Source organism: Poecilia latipinna, unplaced genomic scaffold, assembly GCF_001443285.1.
Source record: "Poecilia latipinna isolate Pla-1442-1.1 unplaced genomic scaffold, P_latipinna-1.0 Scaffold10, whole genome shotgun sequence".
In the NCBI taxonomy this organism is placed as follows: domain Eukaryota; kingdom Metazoa; phylum Chordata; class Actinopteri; order Cyprinodontiformes; family Poeciliidae; genus Poecilia; species Poecilia latipinna.
The window spans coordinates 70,774-95,555 of record NW_015112626.1 but is presented as its reverse complement, the minus strand read 5'-3'; the positions used below and the strand labels follow the sequence as shown (position 1 = coordinate 95,555).

The following is a 24,782-nucleotide window of genomic DNA, read 5'->3' as shown; positions in this document are numbered from 1 at the left end:
ACTGTTGCCAACTTAGCAACTGCATTGCCATGTTTAACGACTTTCCTGACAAAAACATCAGTATTGGTCAAAAACATAATCGGCAGGTCAAGCATTTAAAGCAGTGGTGCCCAAAGTTGGTTCTGGAGGACCGGCATCCTGCATGTTTTAGTTCTCTCCCTGGTGGTATAACAACCTTCTCAGCATGTCATTGTTCTTCTTAGGCCTTCTAATGAGCCACCATTGGATCCAGGTGTGTTAAACTAGGGAAAGACCTAAAACATGTAGGATGCCGGCCCTCGAGGACCAACTTTGGGCACCACTGATTTAAAGATTGGTGATCGACCAGAAATCTACAATCACCCCTACTAACATTCATTAATTATAATCAGTATATCCATCACAATATTTAGCAATCGTACTGAAGTTTAATCTTTTCCTGGTATTAGGAAAACATAAGATTTGTAAATTGTTCTATAAGGACAAAAAATTTTTTGTCTTTCTGCTTTGATGTCATAACAAATAAAGACCCTAAAACTAAGTAGTCAGTTTAAGCTACTGAAAACAAATAATCATTTTTTTACCTCAACAATAAAGATTTTGTTGAAAAAATTACTTGTGTGGCAATTAGACCGTTTTCAACACTAAGAAGCTATGTTAACACCGTTATAGACATAATAATCAGTAATTTTGAATTAATTGTTCACATGAACAGAATATGTAAAATTTTGTCAGTACTGCTAAATCTTAATATTTTACTATGCAAGAGGATAATAAAAAAACACATTTGTAATGTTTATGTTTAACCTTTCAGCCATTTTCTTTCTGGGAATTAAATGTAACGTAGGCGTGCTGTTTGTCTGATAAGGTGCGTAAATATCATGACGGCTGGAGAGTGAGGAGCAGGGATTACAGGAGGGGTCTGGGCCCTGATGGAATGAGGCAAGACGGTGGTGACAGTGAAGTGAATTCACTGCGATAGCTGACCCCCTTGGTTTCTGACCTTTTAGTTGGAGAAGCAGGAAGGACAGAATATTCTTTGTACTTGTTTTATTTATTTATTTTTCTTTTTAAATCCAAGTCTTTGGCTTTGATATTAATGCTCCATTGGACCAATTATTCTGAGTCAGAAAGGAAGCTCTTGTCTTGGGGTCATTACCTGAGATGATTCCTTTTAAGAGATGACTTTGGCTACAGGATGAATCACTGCTTCCTTCCACCCCACCACCCACCCCTACCCTTTGGTTTTTCCTGCGCTTGCCGTTTTGGTTTGGAGCTAAATAGGTAACAGATGAATCGGTCTGCTTCTGTCAATGTTTAAGCCTCACTAATGGCTTTAGCACTTAGCGGTTGGCTGTGCTGATGGATATGTATATTTTCTCCCATTTTGTTCATTACTCTAATTTGCCTAGATTTAACGTTTTAAAACTTTTATGCTTGTTTTTTTTTTTGTTCTCCTCTTTTGATGTATTTTAGGACTTTGCTTACTGCCTGAAAACACATTTGTATTACCTCATGTTGTTGGCTTCTTATCAAACAGAATCTGTTTAAAAGTCCTTTCAAATAAACTCTGATTGATGGATTACAAAGAACAGTGAATACTCGGATGGGATATTAATTAACTTTAACACCTTCTTAGTTTAAACAAAATCTGCACAAAGTGAGGTGACATTTACGACCAAATATATATAGACATATGTTTTTTTGCTCAGTTGTGAGTAAACGCAACATATCGTGACTTGAGCTAGGCAAAGAACACAGTCATTAATGTTTACTCTGCTTGTGGCTACGCATTATGTGTGGGCTAATGTTACAGTGGGATAGTGAGACCTGACTCTTAATTTAGCTGTATTTAGCACCGGCCTTGTACGTGGTAACCAGACAGACGAGACAGAACCCTGGACGCGTTCCCTTTACAAGTGACCAGAGGGCCAGAGATGTTGTGACAAATATGCAACCCACTCTTCTTGTCTCCTGGTAGGCCTCTGAATCATCTGCAATGGCGGGGCTGAGCCCACTGTTTGTCAACTGTTGCAAGGAGGACGATAATTTGTGACTCAGCAGGGTTTAGGGCACCTTGTTTAAGTCAGTAAAGCAAACCATATCAGCTTAGCTGCTGTGAAAAAGGAATGTTTCAGACACTCCATCCAAGCTCTGTAATGGTGGTGAAGTGCTTACTGCAGCTTGTTTGTGTCAAAAATTCACAAATGTACAACCTCGTCAGATTTTCTCGTTGCCAAGAAACGAGATACCAGACATGGTGAATCAAAGTGAACAGGTTTTCAAGTATCTTTCACTGCTATCCTCACTAGCATGTTGTAGGTGGTATGCACAAACTCAATCGGTGTCAAAATATTACAACTTCTTTAGTAGTTGGTTGGTAGTACTCATTTAAGGTGCACTTAAAATGAGTATGCACCTTACAAACTGTAATGTATAGGGCTCAAGGACACGTAGATGAGCACACTTGTCGATGCATATTCACGTTAACAATTTACATTTTGTACGCCAGGTTTGATCATTTTGGTATTTGAGTTGATTACAGAGAACATTGGAATAAAAACAAAACATTTTCATATTAAAAAATAAAGAACAATTTCCCAAGTTTTATTTCTTTATTAGAATAGAGTTTTAAAGTAGTTCCATATTTCTTAACTGTTTCCTATTCAAATGCCAAACTCCTACTTTTTTATTATTATTGCATTTTATTAGGAAATAAAGATGATTCAAACAGTCTCTATTGATTGTGAAATAATCTAGTCCAGCTTTTCCTATAGTGCTTAGAGGTCCAAGTTTTATGGATCTGGAAACAGAGCTGATCTGTGCTTGTCTAGATGTCAAAAAGCCCTGCAAGATATCCCTTTAGCACACTGCTGAATCAGAGCAAAGCTCCGATTCTCTTAAGTTATTAGATTGACTTACCTTGACTCAGATTTCCAAAAGGCTGCCAGCTTTTTTGAAATCTTGCATGCCCTGGTCACAGAGGTTAAAAGCTCAGAAGCATAAAACTGAGCATCTTTGCGGTAAAACAATCCACCTTCTACATATTTATTGATGTCTTTGTCCCTGTTTAATAGAAGCAACCTGAATGAACAGTCGAAGTGCCTCCATTGAAAATATTAACAGAAGCTTTTGTGGTTCCTTTGGCATCACTTCCAACAGCTCACTGATGCTGATAACAACTAACAGCATCTTCTTTCTTCAGAAAACACCAAAGTATTTGCTTATTGCACTCAAGGGTGGGAATTTATATTATCAATTATTATATATCATGATAAGTTACTTATCATGATAATTTGGATTTATTGTTATAAGGATAAATTCCAATTAATATTTAAAAACCACCTAAAACTATCTGTATTGTCAGGATTGTTTTTACCATTATCTCCATCTATTTTCTGTAAAAGGATCAATATAAAATAAGTTTAAAAATATGATTAAATGCAGGAACTGTTTGCACTTTCACTATGTAAATCACACTTCATTATGTGACTGGTATGCTAAAGAAACATGTTGCAATTGGGAATGTTTTTCCAGAGCAGTACTTCTGTTTGTGGGGCTATAATTGCTGGAGTTGGAGTTACACTCATACAGCTACCTAAAGAAGTAATAAATTGCTCTTATCGCCACTTTTATTGTTATCACAATGTACCACAAGATTGCTATAAAATGTTTAATTTCTTATCAGCTTCACTTTATTTTACTACATCTTTACTTTAGCTTTGACTAAATATGTGAATAAAGTTACCATGAGATGCTGCTTATTGACAATGTTTAATATCTTCCTGCTAAAACAATTACATAATGCTGTGTCAAATTAATACTTTGTATTAATTTAAAAAAAAAATCAAATGGTTGGACCAACTACTAGAGATTTTTGCCCCAAATTTTCTACCTGTTCCCATGTGTAACACTTCCAGGGGATCCTGCAGGGTTAAGGATTATCAAATTGCTTTGAATCATCCCTGCACACGTAAGTATACGCCATCAGCTGCAGGGAGATTACGTCGGTTCCTGGCTAGTTCCGACCCTGGCAGGATTTTCCCTGTGTCATTTGGCTCTCGTTTCCTGTCCACCCAGCTGCTATGCTGCATCAACGCACAGTAAACAATTAGGAGGAACAAATAGTGAGAAACCCGAACTCTGAGTCACCGGTGGCTGAGAAACGTCAGAGCTAACTGTCATGAGCAGAGAGCAGGCCCATCCTCAGGGGTATTAAAACACAGCAGTGGCCACCTGGATGACACTGTGTGTTAACTGATCCTTGCACTCTTTGCATAAAAGTTATACTTGGATGCAAATCTCTGCAGTGTGGAGAATAAGAATTAGCCTTTGGACAATGCAATCTAGACGTATTTGGCTAGACTTTTTCCATTCTAAGCTAAAAAAAATAATCTTTGAATGTGTTCATGAGTCTGAATCTCAGCACTTGGTTGTCTGTGTAAATCTTGTGAAATTAGCTTTGCAGTATCTTAGCCTATTTTCTGTACACGTTAAGTCATAATTTGGGAAAATACTAATAAAGTTCAAGTAGAAGCAGTCCTTAGTAATTTTGTCTCAGATTGAAAGGGGCTGTAAACCGTTAGTTTGTGTTTGCCAACTGCAGTTATCTGAAGAGGAACTTCCCCTATCTGCAAAGATATAAATGATTTGCTATTTGCAAAGATATAAATGATTTGCTATTGTTTTTTCTTTTCTTCTTGTTCTGTTTTTCTACCTTTTTGTCTTCTGAACACCTCTTAAACTGCTGAAGGGACATTTCTTCTGTATGAGATCTTTAAAATTTTAATTGAGCAGGTTTGTCCTGAAGACTCGGATGAAATCATAGGGATGGATAATATGTGTTCCTTTCTTTTTGATGTTAAAGAAAAAAATAATTTGGGGGATCACATTTTTCAGTATTTGACCAGTCACAGACCATTAGCAGAGAATTAACCAAATCTGACCTTTGGCCAATTGATAGGGCATTTTAATTTATTTTAAAATGACTTGCCAGACAGATAAGCAATACTTTAATAAATCAGGTAGTTGTTTTGGTCCTGATAAGAGTAGGCTGATATTGACTTAGATTTCAAGAAAATTGTAGAGAGATGCATATATTTTGTCTAAAAATACACCCACAGGTGACACTTTTTTGTTAGATTGCCTTCAATTTTAATAAGGACAATAATTCTCTTTAGCTACTTAATAATCTTCCAAAGCACATGTCCAAGATTAGCGAACAGCCATGGCCTAATAACATACATGGTAACACCAAATGTTGTCATGTATGAGATGATGTAATTCATAACTAAAACAGGAAAGTTGTGGTTATTTGTACCGCTCCAAAACAGTTGTTGTTAAAGTTTATTCACTATTTGCCTTTTTCATTCATTATCTTGATAATTGCAAAATGTAGAAATGGTGCTTGCTTAATTTAGCAGTAGTTTTCTTGAGCTCTGTTTTTTTCTTCTTTTTGCATAGAAAGTCATACTTTCCAGTTTTCCAGTCCAGTTGTTCAAATGTTGGTTTATGCATTTACATTTATGCCAATCATAAAGCAACTAGCAGTGGTGTTGCTGCACCTTTCAGATTCATCTTCCGGAAGGTATGCTGGACATACCCTGGCAACTCCTGTAACTCGCCTCTTAGGGGAAATCTAAACCTGGTGTAGCCAATACAGTTTTTCCTTTCAAAGGTAGTGTGTTTTAATATTGTTCTTCCTGTGTGTTTTTTGAAAGGCCACCTTCCAGTGTAAACAGCAGCTAATAAATTTCCATAAAAACTGCAGAATTTATTTCAAGCGCTACTAAGTGCTCATTGAAGATTTTATAATTACAGTGAGAGGTAAAGTGGTATGTGAGTGTTGGTGGGGGTTTGACTTGGGTAAAAATGGTTAAAGGCAAACACACACATTCAAAAACTAAGGGAACAAATTAGACAAGGGTCAATTCCAGAGATGTAATTCAAGTGCTGATTTCGTTGTGGTCTTTGGCATTAACCAGGCTTGGTATTTAACAGTCGGAACACTTTTTCTTCTTCTTCTTTTTATTTTATTTTATTTATTTTTTTTAACTTTCTCTCTTTGGTGGTCCAGAGCAATGAACTTCTTGTTTATGAATACCAACAGGTTCTCTCGTGAGACTCGTGATTAAAAATCCACAGTCATTGTAGCATGTCTGTCTGATCTAATCCAAAATAAGTAAGAAAATAAAATAACAAAAGCATATATTGTATGCTCTTTTTCTTGCATATACTTTTTGATTTGCTGGTGCATAACATAGAGAATAAAATGTTGGTGGATTTGTCTTGAAATGTTGCAACACTAAGTAAACAGAACTGCACTCTCTTGGGGTTACTTGTAGAAACAGAGGAAAACACGTAGTTATTCAATATAGCATCACTATATTTTAGATATAACATATGTACCCTAAAAATTTTTGACTCAGGCCAATAAAAGAAGGGGGCAAAAGGAGAATGGAGACTTTAGGTTTTTTTTTTTTTTTTTTTTTTTTTTGCAAAAGTTAAAGGTTTATTCAGACTTGTTTTGAGGAATTGCAACTTGAATTTAAATTATCAAATTAATCTATAAGTAAAATCTTGCTCACTTTTTAAATGTTTTCTTAAATGATTCATGTTAAGTAAATATAAAGTGACAGCTAAAGTTACACTGGGTCAGATTTTATTGTGCAGCTGCAATGCAAATATATGCAAATTTCAAGTAAACTTGGAAAAAAAAAATTCCACTAATGTTTTTAATCCACGATAGTTACCTTTTTTTTTTTTGTGGCTTTTTGGGAATATGAACTCCTTTGCCAACCTGTTCAATGGTTGGAAAAGAAGAAGAGCAATGAGACAAATTGCCTGTGGTAGCTAATAAAAACCTCACATTTCATATTTCTATAAAGTCATTTCACTTCCCCAAAATGATCCACCACTTTGTTTTAGCTTATCACCTAAGATACGAGGTAATTTAGCAGTGTGTTAAAGGGCATTAGTACATGGCAATGTATTAAGTAAATTCTGAGATTATTTACCAAATTAGATTGTAAATTTATTGAACACCATTTAAAGTCTTATGAATGGGTCTGCTGTGTAAACTGTTAACATTCCTCTTCCATAATTAATCCGACTATATTTCCCCGAGGTCCTTTTACCTTCCAAGCGCTACTGTTTACGGGTTTCTATTTCTCGCTTTTCTTTTCTGTAATTGCATCAATCAATATTATTTGTTGTCTCAGCAGTAAAACAAACTGATGTCATTTTGATGAACATTTTCGTGCATCTTTCAGTCAGCAGTGTCATTGACGCAGGGTACATGCCAACTTGACAAACACTGATCAGAGGTGATCAACACTGTCGCTTTAAGATCCCGTCCATTCACAGTAAATGAGGGCAGATGTTGAGGAACTAAGCACTTTCAAGCTGCATGCGTCGTAACTATCCAAATAACTCTTTTGTTTTGACGGAGAGCGTGCTGCTTTACGATCTTTGAAGACGTTGGAGAAACTCAAGGCTGCAGCTGTCACAAGCAGCGGAGTTCTGCAACTCCACCTCGACTCTTTATCGATCAGGAGCGTTAGGAGGATGTAAGCATGCCGCTCTGTGAATGAGAGAGAGAGAGAGAGAGTGAGAGAGAGAGCACAAGCCAGGGGGGAGTGTGAGGGGGAGGGAGAGTCAGGAGAGAGCGAGGCAGAGGGACTATAGCGTAGTCATATATTTCAGCCTCAGAAGCTGCGTGGGTTGCTCAGCTCTCTCGCGCAATTGTTGTTGTTGTTGTGAAAAAAGACAGAACAAAGGACTCCCTACGCCATGGACCCCTTATACCTTTACCGGCTCAGCAGTGCTGTGATCACACCCTGATGGAATGCTATTGAAATGAGGCACGTTAAGGAGCACAGCAGGCATTAGCTGAGCTGGCGCGTAGTCTGTGAAAGAGGTAAAGAAGGAAACAGAATAGCAAAGTGAAAAGTCTTTCTCCTTCTTCATCCTCTCCTCTTGGGCTCATCTTGCCGTCTCTTCCTCTTCCGAAGAGTGTCCAGCACTGATAAGGTTCCTCAATCCGTTCTGGTAAAGACGTCGCTGTGGATTGTTGAAAGGGTTGCTGTGGATACTTGCAGCAGGGAGGCTGCTGCGGTGTGTGCCGCGGTTGGAGCAGACGCAGCTGAGCCAAGCTGAGCAACCATGAGTTTCACGCTACGCTTTACATAAAGGGCTTCATCCAGCGCAGGAAACCGAGCCTCCAGGGTGTTTTTTTTCGGTCTCTTCCTGGACTGAATACCAGGTGTGGATGAAAGTGAAGATCGCAAAAGATGAGCTTGGCCAGATGCGTTAGCGTCGCAGGTCATGTGATCCCCGGGTGAAGTTCTGGAGGGTCTGGTAGACCCTGAAGCATATTTTCCTGTCTTTGACGGCGTGAATAGTGACGCTTGAATGAGGGAAAGCAATGCGGGGAACAGTAAGTAGCTGTAATATTTTTTTTTTTAATTTTAATTTTTTTATAGAAACAAAATCTTTCTCCTTTTTTTAAAAATTGATTTTAACTGTAACTTGAAAAAGAGGTCAGTTTTAATTTTTTGTTGCATTTACATCTAAATAATTAAAGCAAACAAGAATCGCACACATGTTCCTGAATGAAGCGCTCAGACTCTGATTGAATTAGACTTCCTCGCCCCTCCCACCATCCCCACCATCGCACTACACACACTGCTGACGCTGCTTTGTGTGGGTTTGTATGACCGTTTGAGACTCGGTGTGTGGCAGTCAAAAGGCTCCTTCCTATCGTCCCTGAACACATGAATGGGAGCAGTGTCAGAGATGGAGGTGCTGATGATTTCAGTGTTTGAAGACAACCACAGACAAAGCCCTTTGCCAGAGGAGTGTAGATTCTATGACCGCGACTTCCACAAGAGTGAGGTACCAACGAGCGCCCACACACAGCGCCAGGCAACAAAGACCTTGTTATGCGTATACATGACTTTACAAAGAAAAGCTAATTGAAGGATATCTTTTGTGGATGTATTTTTTATGTTTAATCAAAAGGGTTATGTCTAATAAAATTGTATCTGCCTATATATGTTTTTTTTTTTTTTTTCCATTTTCAGAAATGCTATATTTCCATAAAAAGCTGAGTCGAACTGCATGGTTTCGTTTCTCACAGTGGATGTGGTGGAGCTTTGACTGAAGAGTGATATGACATTTATAGCTGCGTGGAGCTGAGATATTTTGATTGATTTTCCTTGTTCAGCTTCTTTGCTTTTTGTGACTTTGTGTACGAATTAAGCTTTACAATGATGGTTTCTGGTTTTATCTGAAGTCAGATCTTTCATTTCCAATTTGACTAATTAAGATTGTTATATTTGTTCTTTTTAAAAGGAATAACAAAACAAAGGAAAATGCAGTTTTGTAGTGCCTAATGGAGGAGATGGCAGTGAATCAAACTGAATATTTAGGATTTCATTTCAAAGCATGTTTGGAAATTTTACCTGATATCCATTCAAATACTTAAATAATGTCTTCAGACCTTATTTTAAGTACAACTTATTTAAAAAAAAAAAATCAGTGCATTACTGTCTTGGCAAGCAGTTTGTGTTTCACTTGGAGAATTTGTCTTTTATTGGGGATCGTCATATTTCTTCCACCCCTACTAAGGCCTTAAATCTATGAACTCCCAACATTTTCAGTCTGCAAACAACCAACAGCATACATTATAAAGGGCTTTTTTTTTTTTTTTATTTTTTTTTACATTTAACAACCAGATAAATATACATTATTTATATTCAAATATAACAATTTTCAGGGATAGTAATTTTGATAATAAAGCAGAAGAAAATATGACGATCATCATCTAGCTTTTAACACTTTAATGAATGATGGAGGTATGGAAGTTCTTAAAGGGACAGGCCAATTTCAAGGCATTGGATACATTTTATAACAACTGAAGGTAACAGTTACTTGATTGCGCTATAAATGGCAATATATGCCAGAATATACCTTCAACACCCGTTTAAGAGAGATGAAGTTAAGACCAATAAGGCACAAATTCTTTTGTATGGGATTTATTAGTTGTCCAATCATTAATAATTATTGAAGATGTTCTTTCCATTCATTTACTCTTCTTTACTCTGTAAAAGATGGAAATATGATGAAGGTTCTTTGGCAGAGGTAATACCTCTGAGTCCAACAGAAAATTAAGGAATTACATTATTCTTATTGGTCTGACGCACTGACTGCATTATAACATTTTTACTAATCTCAAGAAAATACATGCTATCCATTGATTCAGTTGTAGACCAAATGTGGTGGGAATTCTCAGATTTGATGAATTTTATAAATGTAGGAAATAAACCACACTTTTCAGTATTTGTAAACTAAATGTCTTGTTTCTTTGTAGGTAATCCTGGTGCAGGTAAACCCAGGTGAGGCCTTCACTATACGACGAGAGGATGGTCAGTTTCAATGTATCACAGGTAAGAGACCACTTGTCTTTGGTAATTTATAATGTAAATTTGAGCGTTTTATTGCATGCCTGTAACATAAAAATATGTAAGAAGAAACAGAGTTCTTCTGAATAGTTAGTTCACAATAATCTTGGTGAACATTCACTTCAGCATAAATTGAATGTCTGGGTGAATTTCATTCCTTAATTCCTCCGTGCAATTTCAAAATGTCGATGATGAGTCATGTACTTTACCTAGTAACAAGAGAGAAGATGCTAAATACCACAGTGGTGTAGCGCTGTAGACATCAAGCTAATGCTGAGTGCAGTTAATTACTTATTGTATGTTTTCTCTTTTCTTTTGATTCAAAACAATAAATCTTTATCATTCTTGTCATGCAACATAGCCACAGACCAGTCAGGGTGCCCGTCCTGGTCATAATTTTATGCCTGAGTGTTATATTTGCATTGTTACTTGGCAAAAAAAAGATATACAATTAGAAAGTATGAAGCAGCAACCAGTTGTACTTAATTATCGAAGAAACTGGAAGGACTATTCTCAGATAAACTGAGCTGCGCATTTTTCACCCTTTTATCAGGACTGCAAGAATTTGTATCATTTGTACCACGGTGGAAATGACTGAAAATCAACAATATCTGTGCATCAGATAAATCTTGTTGAGAAACATGTTCACCGGTGGATTTAAGCCAGTATGAGAATTTTTAACAGTGAAATCCTTGTGTAAAACAGGCACCTTTTCTCATTATTTACACAAAAAAGGAAAATGAGGTCTGAAACGGAAAACAAGCACTTATTCATAGTGCTTCAGATATAGTATGTTGATATTAATGCTATGTGTACATTTTCATTTAATGTTGTGATTCATGCTTAAGCACACTTGTTAATATAGTGTTTCCAGTAGAGATGCACTCATATGAAAAATTTGGACCAATATTGATATCCGATATGAATATCATATCGGATATTCATATCTGCCATAATAGTTATTATGGCAATATAACTATTGCCATAGTTATATTGCATCACGTACTGCATCACGTTCGGTGTCACATGACCAAACAAATACCACATGACCAACTTCCTCTCCTCCCCCTCCAGAAACAAATGGCAATAAGATGGAAATAAGTATTGCTTATTTGTCAGACCTATATGAAATGTTATGTTAAGCTCAGTTACAGCCTATAAGTGAGAGACCAGCCCCCACAACCATAATTTTTTTTTCTTAATCTTGGTACACTTTGATACCGGTTACACTTAATCGGATGGTTTCCTATTCCCCAATATGCTAATGCCTAATTTAGGTAGATGCAAAGCGATATTAATGTTCATAGAGTGATTGGAACATAAGAAAAACAATATGATGCAAATGCTTCCATCTAAAACCTGCAACACACAGGATTCAGCAATAATATTGAAATCTGATGCTTCTTTCTCAGCAGGAATTTTGTAGAGTCTCCAGTTCTTCCTTAATTTGCTTTTAAAAGCTTTTACATTTTCTGTTATTATGTGAAAAGTGATAATTCTGCTATGTTTATCATCAAAGCCTGTATGATTGTGCAGAGCAGACTGCATTACATGGATAATTGATCTGAATAATCTTCCTCCCCTGGAGGAAGCAAATAATGCCCAAAAATGTATTACTGGATAAAAGTCCAACAATTAACAGCTGATCCTGATACACTGACTTGTATGTGTTGGAAAAACAATATGCTTTTGGTAAATTGTCAAACACTAATCTGATATGGTAAATATTTTTTTACTCAATCTTTATTTTACAAAAGTCATTGTGTCCTAAAGTCACTGTTGTACGGATTATTGTACGCCTTTTAGAAAAGCTGTGCTCAGGATGCAATAAGGCGAGTTTTTTTTTTTTTTTCTCTTTTACAGAAATGAAAATCCTTAGCAGCAATAAAGTCTCAGCTCTGAGCCGGCACACTGTGATAATTGCATCCTATGATTTGAGCCATTAGAGAAAATGGTGCATCTTTAAAAAATATTATGCAACACATTTTAATGGAATTATATTATGTTTTTAAATACTGAGTTAATCATGCATGACACATGAATGCATTTTTAACGAATTATGTTTAAGTCTTTTTAAAATTTACATTTAAGTCTTTTTACAAGTCTACACGTGTATCAAGAAGTGCTTGTGCTGTGATATCTGGCAATATTAAAGCCCTATAATGTTTCTTGTCTAAATGGGAACTCCCATTGGGAGTGCCCTGGTGTGCCGTCTCAAATAACGTGTGCCAAATTGGTACTTTCAACACTAAAGGGTGCTGCCACTGAGCTGATTACTGGTCTTCATTTATGGATAGTTTTATCAGTAGTTTAGACACTATTGGCCAGATGCTGCTGATGTTTAATAGAAAATAACATTTCTTCTTACTTCATTGAGTGTTAACCTTGAATCTGTCTTGTGAAGCTGGTTTCTGTCAACATGACTTAATTTGGTCACGGTCAGAAACTATTTTAAGCATTCGATATGATGGTATGTTTTAATCCTTGACACACTGAATGTATGTCTGATTCTTGTACTTAAGCAAAAACAGGAGTAATTTTTGATATGCATGTTATATTGACCAAGTGAAAGAACGAAGACCGCCTGCCGGGTTTCCCAACAACCTCTGGTCAAAAAGCCTTAGTATGTGATTTAATGTTGTTGATGTAAAAATGTGAGACTTAGTAATGGAAGGGAGACTTGTTTATTGCTTATTTGGTTGCTCTTAAGGGTGTTTTCACTGGTAGACTCTGTTCGATTGAGAACCAAAATTGCAACGTTTGTTACATTTTCAATCAGTGTGGTTTGCTTCCACAAAAAGCAAACCACATAAAACGAACCAAGCCTTTTGAGAAACCTGTTTACACTCTTGCATGTGGTGGCGCTGCACCAAGAACCACTGAAAGAAATGGCATGAAAACCTTGGAAGGAGACTCTGAGCTCAACTTTCTTCTTTACAAAATAAAGGAAAACGGAATGGCTTCTGATTTTAGCAGTTGTCAGGTTTTCTTTTGTCTTTGGTAAAAGACCGCAAGTATTTCTCCTGCTAGCACTAGACACACGTGTGTGCTTTGGTTTCATTTACCCAGAATGCTTTGTTATAGTCTGCTTCCTGCTTTTGAAACAGTCTCCAGTCCACTTGCATTCACATACTCATTCAAACTGCATTGGAGTTCAATTCAACCAATCCAAGACCTAGGTTTTTCGGAGAACCAGGTTTCACTTTTTTGACCTCCATCAGAGCTTGATTACACATTCACACTTCCCCAAATGAACTAGACTCTCTAGGGAAGCAAACCAGAGTTCACTTAAAGCAAAAATAAACAAGGATGGTGTGAATACACCCTAAGAAGTAAAACCCTACAAGTCTAATTCTGAAGTCTCGTAAACTCTAAAGAAACTCTGTAAAAGTTTCCCTTCACTCTGTCCTGCAACAGTTGTTCAGTTTCCCAGCACATAAAATTTACATTGTGCTTCTAATCTATCATAATGTAAAATAATAATATAAAAAAAAAGGCATATGGTATAATTATAGTATTGGGAAGCTGGAGCAGAAGTGTTTGAGTTAAATGCATTGCACATTTATACTGATGGGAGTAATTTTCTTTTTTACAGTAATTAGAGATTGAGCTTGCTTTGTGACGGCAACAATAAAGTGGAGCTCTCGCATGCTGTTGACAGCATGAATGCAGGACAGCTGGATTAGTTGTAGGAGGTGGCATTGGGGAGCTGTAATTGTGAATTAGTACAATGCACTGTTTGCCTGGGGGAAGAATTGATCTCAAAACGCCTTTTACTTTATTACTAGAAGCACAAAATCTACTGCCCTTTATTGATATTTCCTTATGCTCATGTCCAATGTTTCTTTCTGTTTTTTTTTTTTTTTTGTTTTTTAAATTGAAAATTTGATTTACTTTTGTTTACATTAAATAAGATATACAGATGATAAATATTAATATGACACCCAGTGATACCCGAAGGAAGCAGTATTTTTATTTAGTTTTTTTTTTTTTTTAGAGTAGCATTTACAATCTGCAGATGTTATTTTTCCACAGTGCCATTTGGTTTATACAAATAGCAATAAAACAACAGGCCCCAGGTGTCCAGGGTTGGACAACAAAGCTACAAAAAGAGAGATAGAAGGTGATGTGACAGCGCCAGAATGCTGTCGTATAACGTTTTCACATCAGGGGACTCCGTTTGCCAGTTTTTATCTGACTCAACTCTCTCACCAGCCCTCCATTATCAGCCGAGTAAAACTTCCTAATAGAGAGCTGGAATACATAGTTTTTCCATCAGAGGAGAAGCATGGAACTAAGAGATGCCACATAGATCAGTGTGACTGCTACTAACTGGCCTGTCACAGGGTGCACTCATCTCTCTGTGACGCGAATAGAGGGATGACTCACCGCTTGCAGTGCAAGGAGGGAGGAAGATGAGTGTGTGTGTGTGAGAGAGAGAGAGAGAGAGAGAGAGAGAGAGAGAGAGTGAGTGTGTGAGTGCAGGCTAGCATGAATGTGCATCTGTGGTTTGTTTGGTTTGTTGTGTGAACACAACAGGCTTATCTCTGCACTTTGGTAACTGTTGTGCATGTATCTGTTATGCATGAATACGTGTGTCTATCTTTAACACTGGAGTGTTTAACAGAATGTGTTTAAAGATGGGGCTGAATTATAGCAGTATGAATTTAGAATGATCCCCTCTGCTCGTGTTTTTTAGGATTTGTTCCATCCCAGCCTCAATTTTTGTATTCAGTCTCATATTTTTAGCAGCTGGAGGTGCGTAATTGCTACGTGATAGGGCATGACAGCCTGTTTAATCAGAACAATCTTGTAAAAAGGCAGTTTATAGAGGGCATTTGCTTTTCTTGGTATCTGCCTTCAAGGTGGAACCTTTTAGCGAGAGGAAACTAATTAGAGCAGCCAAAGAGATTCCTTCTGCTCTGTCTTTTTTTTTTTTCCCAAACTTACCTTTAGGGGAGATTTGCCTGTGAGTGGACATGTCCTTCTAACTTCAGCCAAAGTGCTCCCCTTTTGCTCTGCGTTTTCTTCAAGATTTCTGATCCAAAGGCTGTATCACTGGAATCTGTTGCCACCTGATAAGCTTAAAGCTGGTGATTCACCATCACTTTGGATGATTCATTCTCTGGGTGAGGGCACAAAGCGCCATCTCGTTTAACTGGAATTTTAAAGTCTTTTTCTTTTCTTTTTTTCGCAATATGCTCAAAAAGATTTACAGAATTTCTGTCAACTTGATTGCAAGATGTTTGGTTAGGAACCTCTTAACAAATATGATCTTACTTATTGCATAACTATATTGACGCTTTGGGTTTTATTTCTACACAGCCAGGTCTGTCTAGTTTATTTCCTTTATCATAGCTACAGTGTCTTGCAAAAGCATTGAGCCTTTTTCTCAGCCACAAATTTCAAAGGTAGTAGTGCATAATTGTAAAATAAGAAAAAGATCTAGTGATATGAAAATGTTTTGCGACATTATTTTAGTCCTGATGATGCTGTTATTGTAGTCTCTCTTTTGAAATATACAGAGATGTTTCTCCGGTTTAAATTTTGAACATTCAGGATGTAGACTTTAGAGATCTTAAGCTCTTATCACTGGTTGTTTCTTTTAATGACAATGTATTTTTTTTCTCGCCTGCAAAATTGTGATTAAATGAACAAAGACACAAAGATCCCAGGAGAGAAATTATTCAAAAAGAGAAATTCAAATAAATCTGCCGTTCTCATCTCTGAACGTTAGTCAATTACTGACTGAAATAGGTGTGAATGCCTGTTTCAAGAAATGAATGGACGCCTGCCAGGCTCTCCAGTCTGAAATGAGAACAGTATGAGAGCCAGTATGTTCCAAAGTTATTTGACCATTTAGAAAGCAATTTTAGTGTGTTTAAAACCCTTTACAAACATAGACTGTGGAGGTAAGGCAGTTTGAAAAATATTTCCAGCATTTTTCCATGTGTAACATCAAACCTTTTGGCTAAATGTAATAGGCTCTTGCTTTGCAATGTCTGGTAATAAAACGGTCTCATTTAATAAATTCTCACTTTTCTCAGTGACCTTTAGATAAGCAGACACTTTTTAAAGCCTGGGCATATTAAGGATCTGTTAAATTCCAAAGAAAAGGATCTTAAAGAAGTGACTGGATGCTGTTTCTAAATCATTGGCAGTAAAATTGGCAGAGTATAAAGGAAAAATCTTCTTTTTTTTGAGCATTTTTTGAGTCATTGCTCTTCATCTTATTTCTGATTTCCTCTGGATATCATCCCAACACACTCAAGCTTAGATGTTGTCGCCAGAGTTGATTGGGACCACTCTCATCTGTGCCTGTTTGTGACAGAAGCTCTGCATAATATTCAGAACCTCAGAAGTGGCTCGGCTCTGAACCTTGCAAAAAAAGAAATGTTGCTGGACTATTGCGTCCATGACTGTACGATTTGCTGTCTAACATTGGATTAAAACAAAAGGTGGTGAACCACACCAGTAGTGTCTCCTCTAAACAATTTTGTGCTTCATTTTGTACCTCTTTAACATTTAAAATCTTTGAACAGACTTCACAAGCCTACTCCAAAACAGAAGAATAGATAGCCCTTTATTTTAATTGAAAATTAATTTCTTTATAATATTTAAGAAAATGTATTTTCACGGCTATATTATTTATTCTTTACTGACCTGTGTCGCTGTCACAAACCAAGCAGCAGACGCATTTGCACTTTTTTCCATATTCCTTACCACCTCCACCAAACTCCAAGGACAGGAACACAAACATGTACGTGCACCGGGTTCATTCAGTACGTCTGCAATGACGAGTTTTAATAATGACTCAGTTTATGTTTCATGCTGCCCAAAGAGAGTTTCACAGGACAGGATTAGAAAACATTTTCATAAAACTGCAATTTTCAGCTTTGGGATATGCAAAGCAGGATAACTGAAGCCAACTGTTTTCTGTTCAGTTTTTGAGGGTTAACATTTTGCTCCTGGATGGAACCCAGCTGAAATCCTTATTTCCTAAACACAGTCAAATAATTTTCTATAAAAAAAAGAGAGAGAGAGAGAGACAGACAGAGAGAGAGAGAGAGGGAGGGGTGGCGCCCCAGCAGCCATGGCCTCTACCTGGCTCTGGTTTAGTCTGGCTCAGAGCTGCAGCGGGATGTGATGTTCTGTAATAAGCATAAGCATGAAGGTTACTGATGCCCTTCCTTCCTGAAAACACTCACCGCTGGGAATGTGCGAGTCGTGTGGACGGCTCCACATATTAGGAAATCAAAGTTTACGAACACCTGAGGGAGAAAATAGCTTTTGTTTTTTTAATTCTTCCGTTGTTTGCTGCGTGGTTTCCTCTGTTATACTCTAGTTCACAGATCCACCCAGACCGCGGCTTCCTCTCTTTCTCTCCTCCTGATCCATCTGCCTGTGTCGGTGGTTGCTGGATGCTCACAGAAGCAGGCTGGGCAATGGGGGAGTCGACTGTGTAATGTTATAATGGAATCTTATGCTAATTGATGACAGTCATTTTTAGCCTGTAAGAATTGAGGGCCATGCAGTGTATGGTCTATGCACCCAATACTTTGTCAGGGCTTCTTTTGCATGAATCATTGTATCACTATTTGACTTCAAGACGATCAACCTATGGATTTGCTGAGGTGTTAAGAAAACACAGAATGGTTTAATAGCAACCATCAGATCATCTGCATTGTTGGATCTAGTGTACAGTGCACCAATAAATGTTCATCATTTTAGGAGATTTATGTTCGACTCATACTGGCATGAGAAACCAGTCTTTTCTAACTCTGCAGAAATCTGAAAATCTGCCACTGGGCATTTTTACTCTGCCGTGTGAGATAGCCGACTGACAGACCCGCCCACCAGTCCGTGTCTACACTTCATAGTTCACAATAGTCACACCAGCAGGCCAGACTATTGACAGATCAACGTTCAGCCAAAAACTGAAATGGGTACACAATTACCTTGGTAGAAGGTGTGCCTACTTTCTACAAGTCTTTTTCCTTCCACTTAATTTTCAATTAATACAAAAGTCTGAACAGTCACAGTTATAGTTGTACCTTTTTATCACTTACCCTCAGTGTGGAGGGTCTGTGTGTGTACTGTCAGGTCAGTAGCCTTCCTCATAATTATGTATGGTCAACATGGTCACAATGCAACTTATTTGTATTTTTTTTTTTTATCTACTCGAGCTAATCAAATTTTCTGAGTATGAAATATGAGCTTAATTAGCTGTAATCAATAATCATCCAACGGACGAACTCTTGAAACATCACCCTGTAATGAATCAATTTAATATAAAGTTTCTTTTAAGCAAGACTGATATAAACTGTTAAATGATACAACTTAAGGTGCACTTGTATGTTTGCCTCCATTTTATATCTCTCTCTTCCTTTGTGCTTTTGTAGATTCTTAGCTCCTTTTATCCAGCTTTTATGTGGCAAATCTTCCCCGCTTCATTTTGTTCTCCCAATCTAGTTGAGAGTTCACTCATACATTTGATTAAACCTGACAGTTTGCTTGGATTATTGCCACCATTTCGACACAACCTCTGCCAAGTTTACTAATGCAGACTACCTCAGTGGACCTGGGCTAAGAACCACTTGCATACTATTATCCTGTATCTACCCATTTCTAGTAGTGAAGAGACAGATTGGTGCTCAAATTGGTAAAGAAATTTAAAAAAGCATATATGTAAGCAAACCTTTGGAGCCGTTATCCGTTTATCATCATTAATGTTTATTTTCCTGTGCCTTCTCCCTCTTGAAGGCTGGCTCTCCATGGCCACGTCAGCACACCAATGCTCCAGTTGACACAAGAGGGAGGGGGAAGTGGTCTCTTTTTTTTCTTCTTTTTTCTTTTTTTCTGTCTCTTTTTCTTTTTTTTTTATTCTGATCTGTCAGCGCTTGTGCGTCAGATTGATGTAAAAGAGAGGGTGTCTTTACCCCCACCGCCATCACCTCTGTTGCTTTCCAACTACGACACCATGAGGTTTCTATACCCCCCCATCCTGCTCTCTACCTACTCTCTCTAACTCACTCTCACCTTGCCAATGTTCTTCTCACCTTAGTCTCGGTGTGCATACACGCAAAGCCTTTCAATCTAAATGGACAACGCACACGATGCTAATGTGATTCATCAGATTTGCTGTTAGTCAGCATCAGCAGCACTGAAGTAAAATTGCCTTAATCAGTCATTAGGCAGGTGCATCGCCGAACACTGTGTGGCATATTTTTCACCTGATTTGCCTTAAAAGTGAGTGGAGTTAACAGTAAACACTTTGAACTCCCTCTCAAATTATTTCCTAATACGACAGTAATGATGGCCAAGTCGGAGCGACTGCCTTCATTCAGACTGAGCTCTTACGTTCTCCCCAAACTGAGATTTTTGTTCTTGTGCCCGCTGTGTTTTCAGTCAGAGAAATGACTCACTGTTTAATTGCCTTTTTGATTTTAATAGGCCTACTTGTTAGCTGTTTGAAGTAAGTTTATCAGCAGTTTGGAAGCGCCCTGATGTCGTTGCTTTACATACCGGAGCTTGTCTCACCGTGATGCTGCTGTTGATTCATTTGACATGAATGACTGACACGGCGCGTTGAGTCACAGGGATGAGACCGGAATAAGGGATTGCTTGTTGCTAGTAACTGGGGGTAGGAATCTTTCACTGTCCTGATTCAATTCAAAATCGCTAAAAAGTCGACAAATTGAATCATGATAGTGACAGAATTGATTATTCTTAACGATTTCTGCTTCAATCTATAGGTGTGCAAAGGATCCTTGTGATCTACTCTAGTCAGCTTTGTAAGGCAGAATGAAATATGTAGACACTAAATTGTCTTTTTCAGATATCCATACCTTTCTGTGGACAAAGACGTTGCAATCCCAGCTTTTGTAGTTATTTAGTGAAAATGTGTATACTTTCTCACTCTGTCACATTCCATATTCATGTTGCCTGCAGATACAAAGCCGGATAGTGGAAGTGGACTAGTTGTAGTGAAATATCAGCATTGCTGTCCGAGCACATTTCTGCATAAAGCGTGGCAACAAAATTCTGGCCAATCATGGTGTACGGTACAGGATTCCTTGGCTCAGCTGAACTGGCTCCGTTCATTTCCAGTGTTCCTGAAGTGCTCAGTCTTCATTTTGCGAACCTATCACAAGGTGAAGCTCATGTCAAGCTCCGTCTTCCTGGGCATTCAGTAGAGAACAAAATGAAAAAATAAATAAATAAATAAATAAATAATAATAATAATCAAATAAAGCATCTGAGTCATGCTTTTAACTTTAAAGTCATTGAAATGTTTGCTATAAAGGAAGCACAGTGCATCTGGGAAACATTCACAGAACTTCACTTCTTTGTCGTTTCACTCAAAATGTAAGATTTTCTAGTAAAACTTTTCAAAAGCGGAGATGCACACAGTTTTTCTTCCAAAAAGTGGAATTAGACATCTCTTTAGAACGGCGTCGGCTGCACCTGAACCCTGTCATTTTCAAGCTGCAACAGTTTTTAAGTGGAGAGGTTTTATGGTGTATTCTCAACAAACTGGCTACTGTCTGTGTACCTGCTTGAAATTTCTGTTAAGCTCCCATGAGAGCTTGAAGTTGAATGCTGGCACCTGGGGGAATATTGCTAAGTGTCGGTGTGAGTTTACAAGGTTTCGGTGTGTTATTATGTCTCCCTCCCATTCTCTGCAGCTGTGAGTCTATTATCACGAGTCATTTAGAGCTGCTTTTTCATCTTAAAACATTTTGTGTTCAATGAAAGAAAATCCTTCGTCATGCATTCTGTTCGGGAGGTCAGTGAATCCCTCTGCTCCCCTGCAACCATTTCTGGCATTGGGATCTCATCGTTTCTGTCTTAGGTCTGGAAAGAAAAGAGAAATGTGCTAATGTGCAAACTTGGCTTGGTGATTGCTCTCTGAGGCTTTCTGCTGAGCTGTCACTTCTCTGAGCTGAGCTAAGCCGGTGAACCGGTCCTCACAAAGGAGCAGGAACCTTTGTTGTTTCTCAGCACTTTTGAGAAGTGGACAGTATTTTTAAAATATAATCTTTTCCTTTTTTTTTGTTACTTGTGGGGTTTGGAAAAAAATCAAACAACTAAATACAGTCAATGAATATGCAACAGTTACAAAAATACAAAAAGCAACACTGGATTTATCATGGTCAGAATGCCAAGTGTCACATGCTGTTTGTCAGAAAGAAGTGATTTTTGTTTTTCTGTGATGTGGCTGTGAGTGACATCTTGTCTGTAGCTGTCCCGATTGGGCTTGGCAAATGTATTCATGTTCTTCGAAACCTCATGTTTTTTCTCATTTGATCATATTTCATAGGGATTTTAGGTAATGCATGCAAAACATGAAACTGCATGATTGTGAAGTTGAAGGAAAATGATACATTGTGTTTCAAAGGTTTTTACAACTGGAAATGAGGAAAGTGTCTTCACTCCATATATTTGTAATCAGTCTACTACTAACGATTATTTTAATAATGATTCTGTCAATAAATCAGTTAACAAAATTGGCAGATTTTTCATTAAATCACTTAAACCTTTTTCATACAACATTAGAACTACATTAAAATATGCCAATAAACAAATGTAATTGTCCTGTTGGATAAGAAAATAATTTTTTTCCTAAAATGCAATAACAGTATTCCTTTAGTTTACACTTGATCATTTGCATGAAAGGAAGCATCTGCAGCTAAAATAATAATAGTTTCAGTAATAATTGAAAAGCTCAGCCCTTTCTGCTTGAATTAGCACCAATACACTGTAGGGCTGATCTGTTGACTACATTTTGGATTAACTAATTAATAATTGGATAGCAAAATGTGCTTAACCTGAGATTTTCCTTTGGAGAATTTGAACCAAGTGAAGCTAAAATTGCCATTTGAGTTTTAAATATAACATATTTAAAGTTTTTTTTTTCATATTCTGACTGCAAAAGGGTTTCAGCAAATGGCATTGTTTGAGTCTGTATACCCCAGTTACCGATTAATCGATTACTAAATTAGTTGATGATTATTTCAATAATAGATTAATTGTGACTAATTAATCATGATTAAACCTTGTGTCCCTTTTCTTCCAAATCACAATTATAGACTACTTTGTGTTGATTTGTCGCATAAAATTAAAAAAATATATACACTGATGTTAGAAGTTGTAGCAAAAATTGAAGAGAAAAAGTTGAAGGGGTATGAATACTGTTTTGTTGCAGATTAAATGTGTTATCGTATTTCTCCCTTTCTCATAGGTCCTGCTCAGGTTCCCATGATGTCTCCAAACGGTTCAGTGCCTCCTATCTATGTGCCTCCTGGATACGTCTCACAAGTATTCCCTCCAAACTTCTCTTTTAATAGTTGATCTCTCCCAGGTTTTGATGTTGGTGACCCAGGATCATCTTTGTTTTCTTCTAGATCATTGAGGAGAACGGAGTGCGGAGGGTTCTGGTTTTACCTCAGCAACCAGATTTCCACCCCGGGGGTCATTCCCCACTCCACCACCCTCCGCCACCACCCCATGCACACCTGCCTGCCTTCATGCCACACCCCGCCATGATGGGCCCGCCGCCGCCTCATCTGTACACAGGCATGCCAGGGGGTGTAGGGGACATGAGCTCCCAGTACATCCCCCAGTACCACCCAGCTCATATCTTCTCAGAACAGGGTGAGTTAAGACAGCGTAGCAGCTTTAATATTTGCTTGTTGCTTTTCTCTGTTTACACTCAACTCTCCATCTCTTTCAAAGCTTGTAATGACCTGTGAGTTGTGTTCTCTCTCTCTTTTACAGATTCTCACTCCCAACACGGACGCCAGTCTTTTCTTCACAGGGACGACAGGGCGAACAAAACACACGAGCGTCTTCAGAAAAAACTGAAGGAGCGTCAGGGAGGGGGAGGAGGAGGACAGGTGAAGGACAGTCCCCCGTCTTCACCCCAGAAGTCCTGCAGCAGCCCCCCAACGGTGGACATTCACAACGGCGTTGGAGGAAAAGGCCTCGACGCAGAGCTCAGGCATGGGGTCGCCTGCTCCGACAAGCAGACTGGCAAGGGAAAAAACGGAGAGTCCAGAGGTAATGTGGGGGTTGTTTAGGAGTCCGTTATGGTTTTGCCGTTTTGACATCCATAATAACACTGAAAGTCATCAGTTGTTATCAGTGTTTGCGATTCCACCATATACATTTCCTGTTAGAAGAAATCTTATGACTCTATTACAGGGGTTCCTACACAATCTGGAGAACTCTGTAAAGATGTATAAATTGATTTAAGTAATATTTCTTCATCCCTTTTTTTTTTTTTTGCAACTTTATTTTATAAAACCTGTGAACTGTAAGCATATCTGCTATTATTTTGTGAACTTTTGTTATCATGCCTAAAAAATGGCTGAAATGGAGGTAACTCTGGGATTTTGAGCTGTGAAAATATAGAATTTAACAGAAAAATATGGACAAACAAGGTCGTTTTTACTTTCTGTTTGACTTGATCTACTTGACAAAAACTATTAACATGACCAGATGGCTTTTAAATCATTGTATTTTTGAGCGTCAGTCAACATTTCAAAGAATAAACACAAAAAACTTGCAGTATTTGTCAAATTAAAAACGAATCATTTTTGTTACTTTAGTTTGTTTTTGTTTTTTATTTCATTTACTCTGATTCTTTCAATCAGAATTCACCATCTTGCATCATCTTGTCTTTCCAGAGCTCGACAAAGAGGCTCAGGCCCTGCTTGCACTTCTGAGCAACATCAGTAAACCAATGGTTGGTATTCACTGTTACCTTATTTTTACTGCCTTTAATTATAAAAAAAGTATTTTTATTGCCTCTCCTAATATCCATCATGAAGTTTTGCTTATTGACTTGAAAGATTCATTTTTTTGTAACTTGTGTTCTTTAAACTATAAAAACGTTCACTAATTGTCACCAAGGCTTTACATTTTTTTGTTAGTTTGTTAGATTAACCTGGTTCAGGCAACACAGACAAAATATACTGCAAGTAGAAAGTGGATGTTCTTATTTTCCAACTGTTTAAAATTGGTGGTCAAAGGCCACTGAACTGAACTGTGGGAAGCAGAGGACTGAAGGTGAGGCCCAGGGCTGCCGGTTGGAGTTACAGACTTGACCTGATTGAGTTCTTCCACATATGAATCCCCCCTGCAGTCGAGCTCAGGCTATTTTAAACCTCCAAACAGAATGAAAAATCACAGGGTTGCACAGCAGCACATCCCTGCAGCTAAAAAAAATCTTTACGCTGCTCTGCATTAGCTGGCGTACTTTGATTCCTTCCCTCCACAGGAAATGGGATTGTTGTGAATATTTTGAAAAATTTAGAACAGGATATTATTATTATT

General features: G+C 37.8%; 1 protein-coding gene across 4 annotated transcripts in view; it reads left to right on the top strand.

Annotated features, from left to right (window-relative positions):
• Window positions 1-24,782, top strand: part of fndc3a (fibronectin type III domain containing 3A) — a 64,390-nt gene that overhangs the window by 12,304 nt on the left and 27,304 nt on the right. For 2 of the 4 annotated variants that reach the window (XM_015029255.1, XM_015029246.1), the window contains exons 3-7: window positions 10,352-10,427; window positions 22,687-22,763; window positions 22,850-23,099; window positions 23,223-23,504; window positions 24,134-24,192. In XM_015029255.1, coding sequence (XP_014884741.1) covers window positions 10,352-10,427; window positions 22,687-22,763; window positions 22,850-23,099; window positions 23,223-23,504; window positions 24,134-24,192 — 744 coding nt within the window. Of the gene's footprint in view, window positions 1-7,673; window positions 8,417-8,736; window positions 8,875-10,351; window positions 10,428-22,686; window positions 22,764-22,849; window positions 23,100-23,222; window positions 23,505-24,133; window positions 24,193-24,782 lie in introns of those variants that run through there. The other 2 variants (XM_015029261.1, XM_015029238.1) reach the window with 2 other exon arrangements.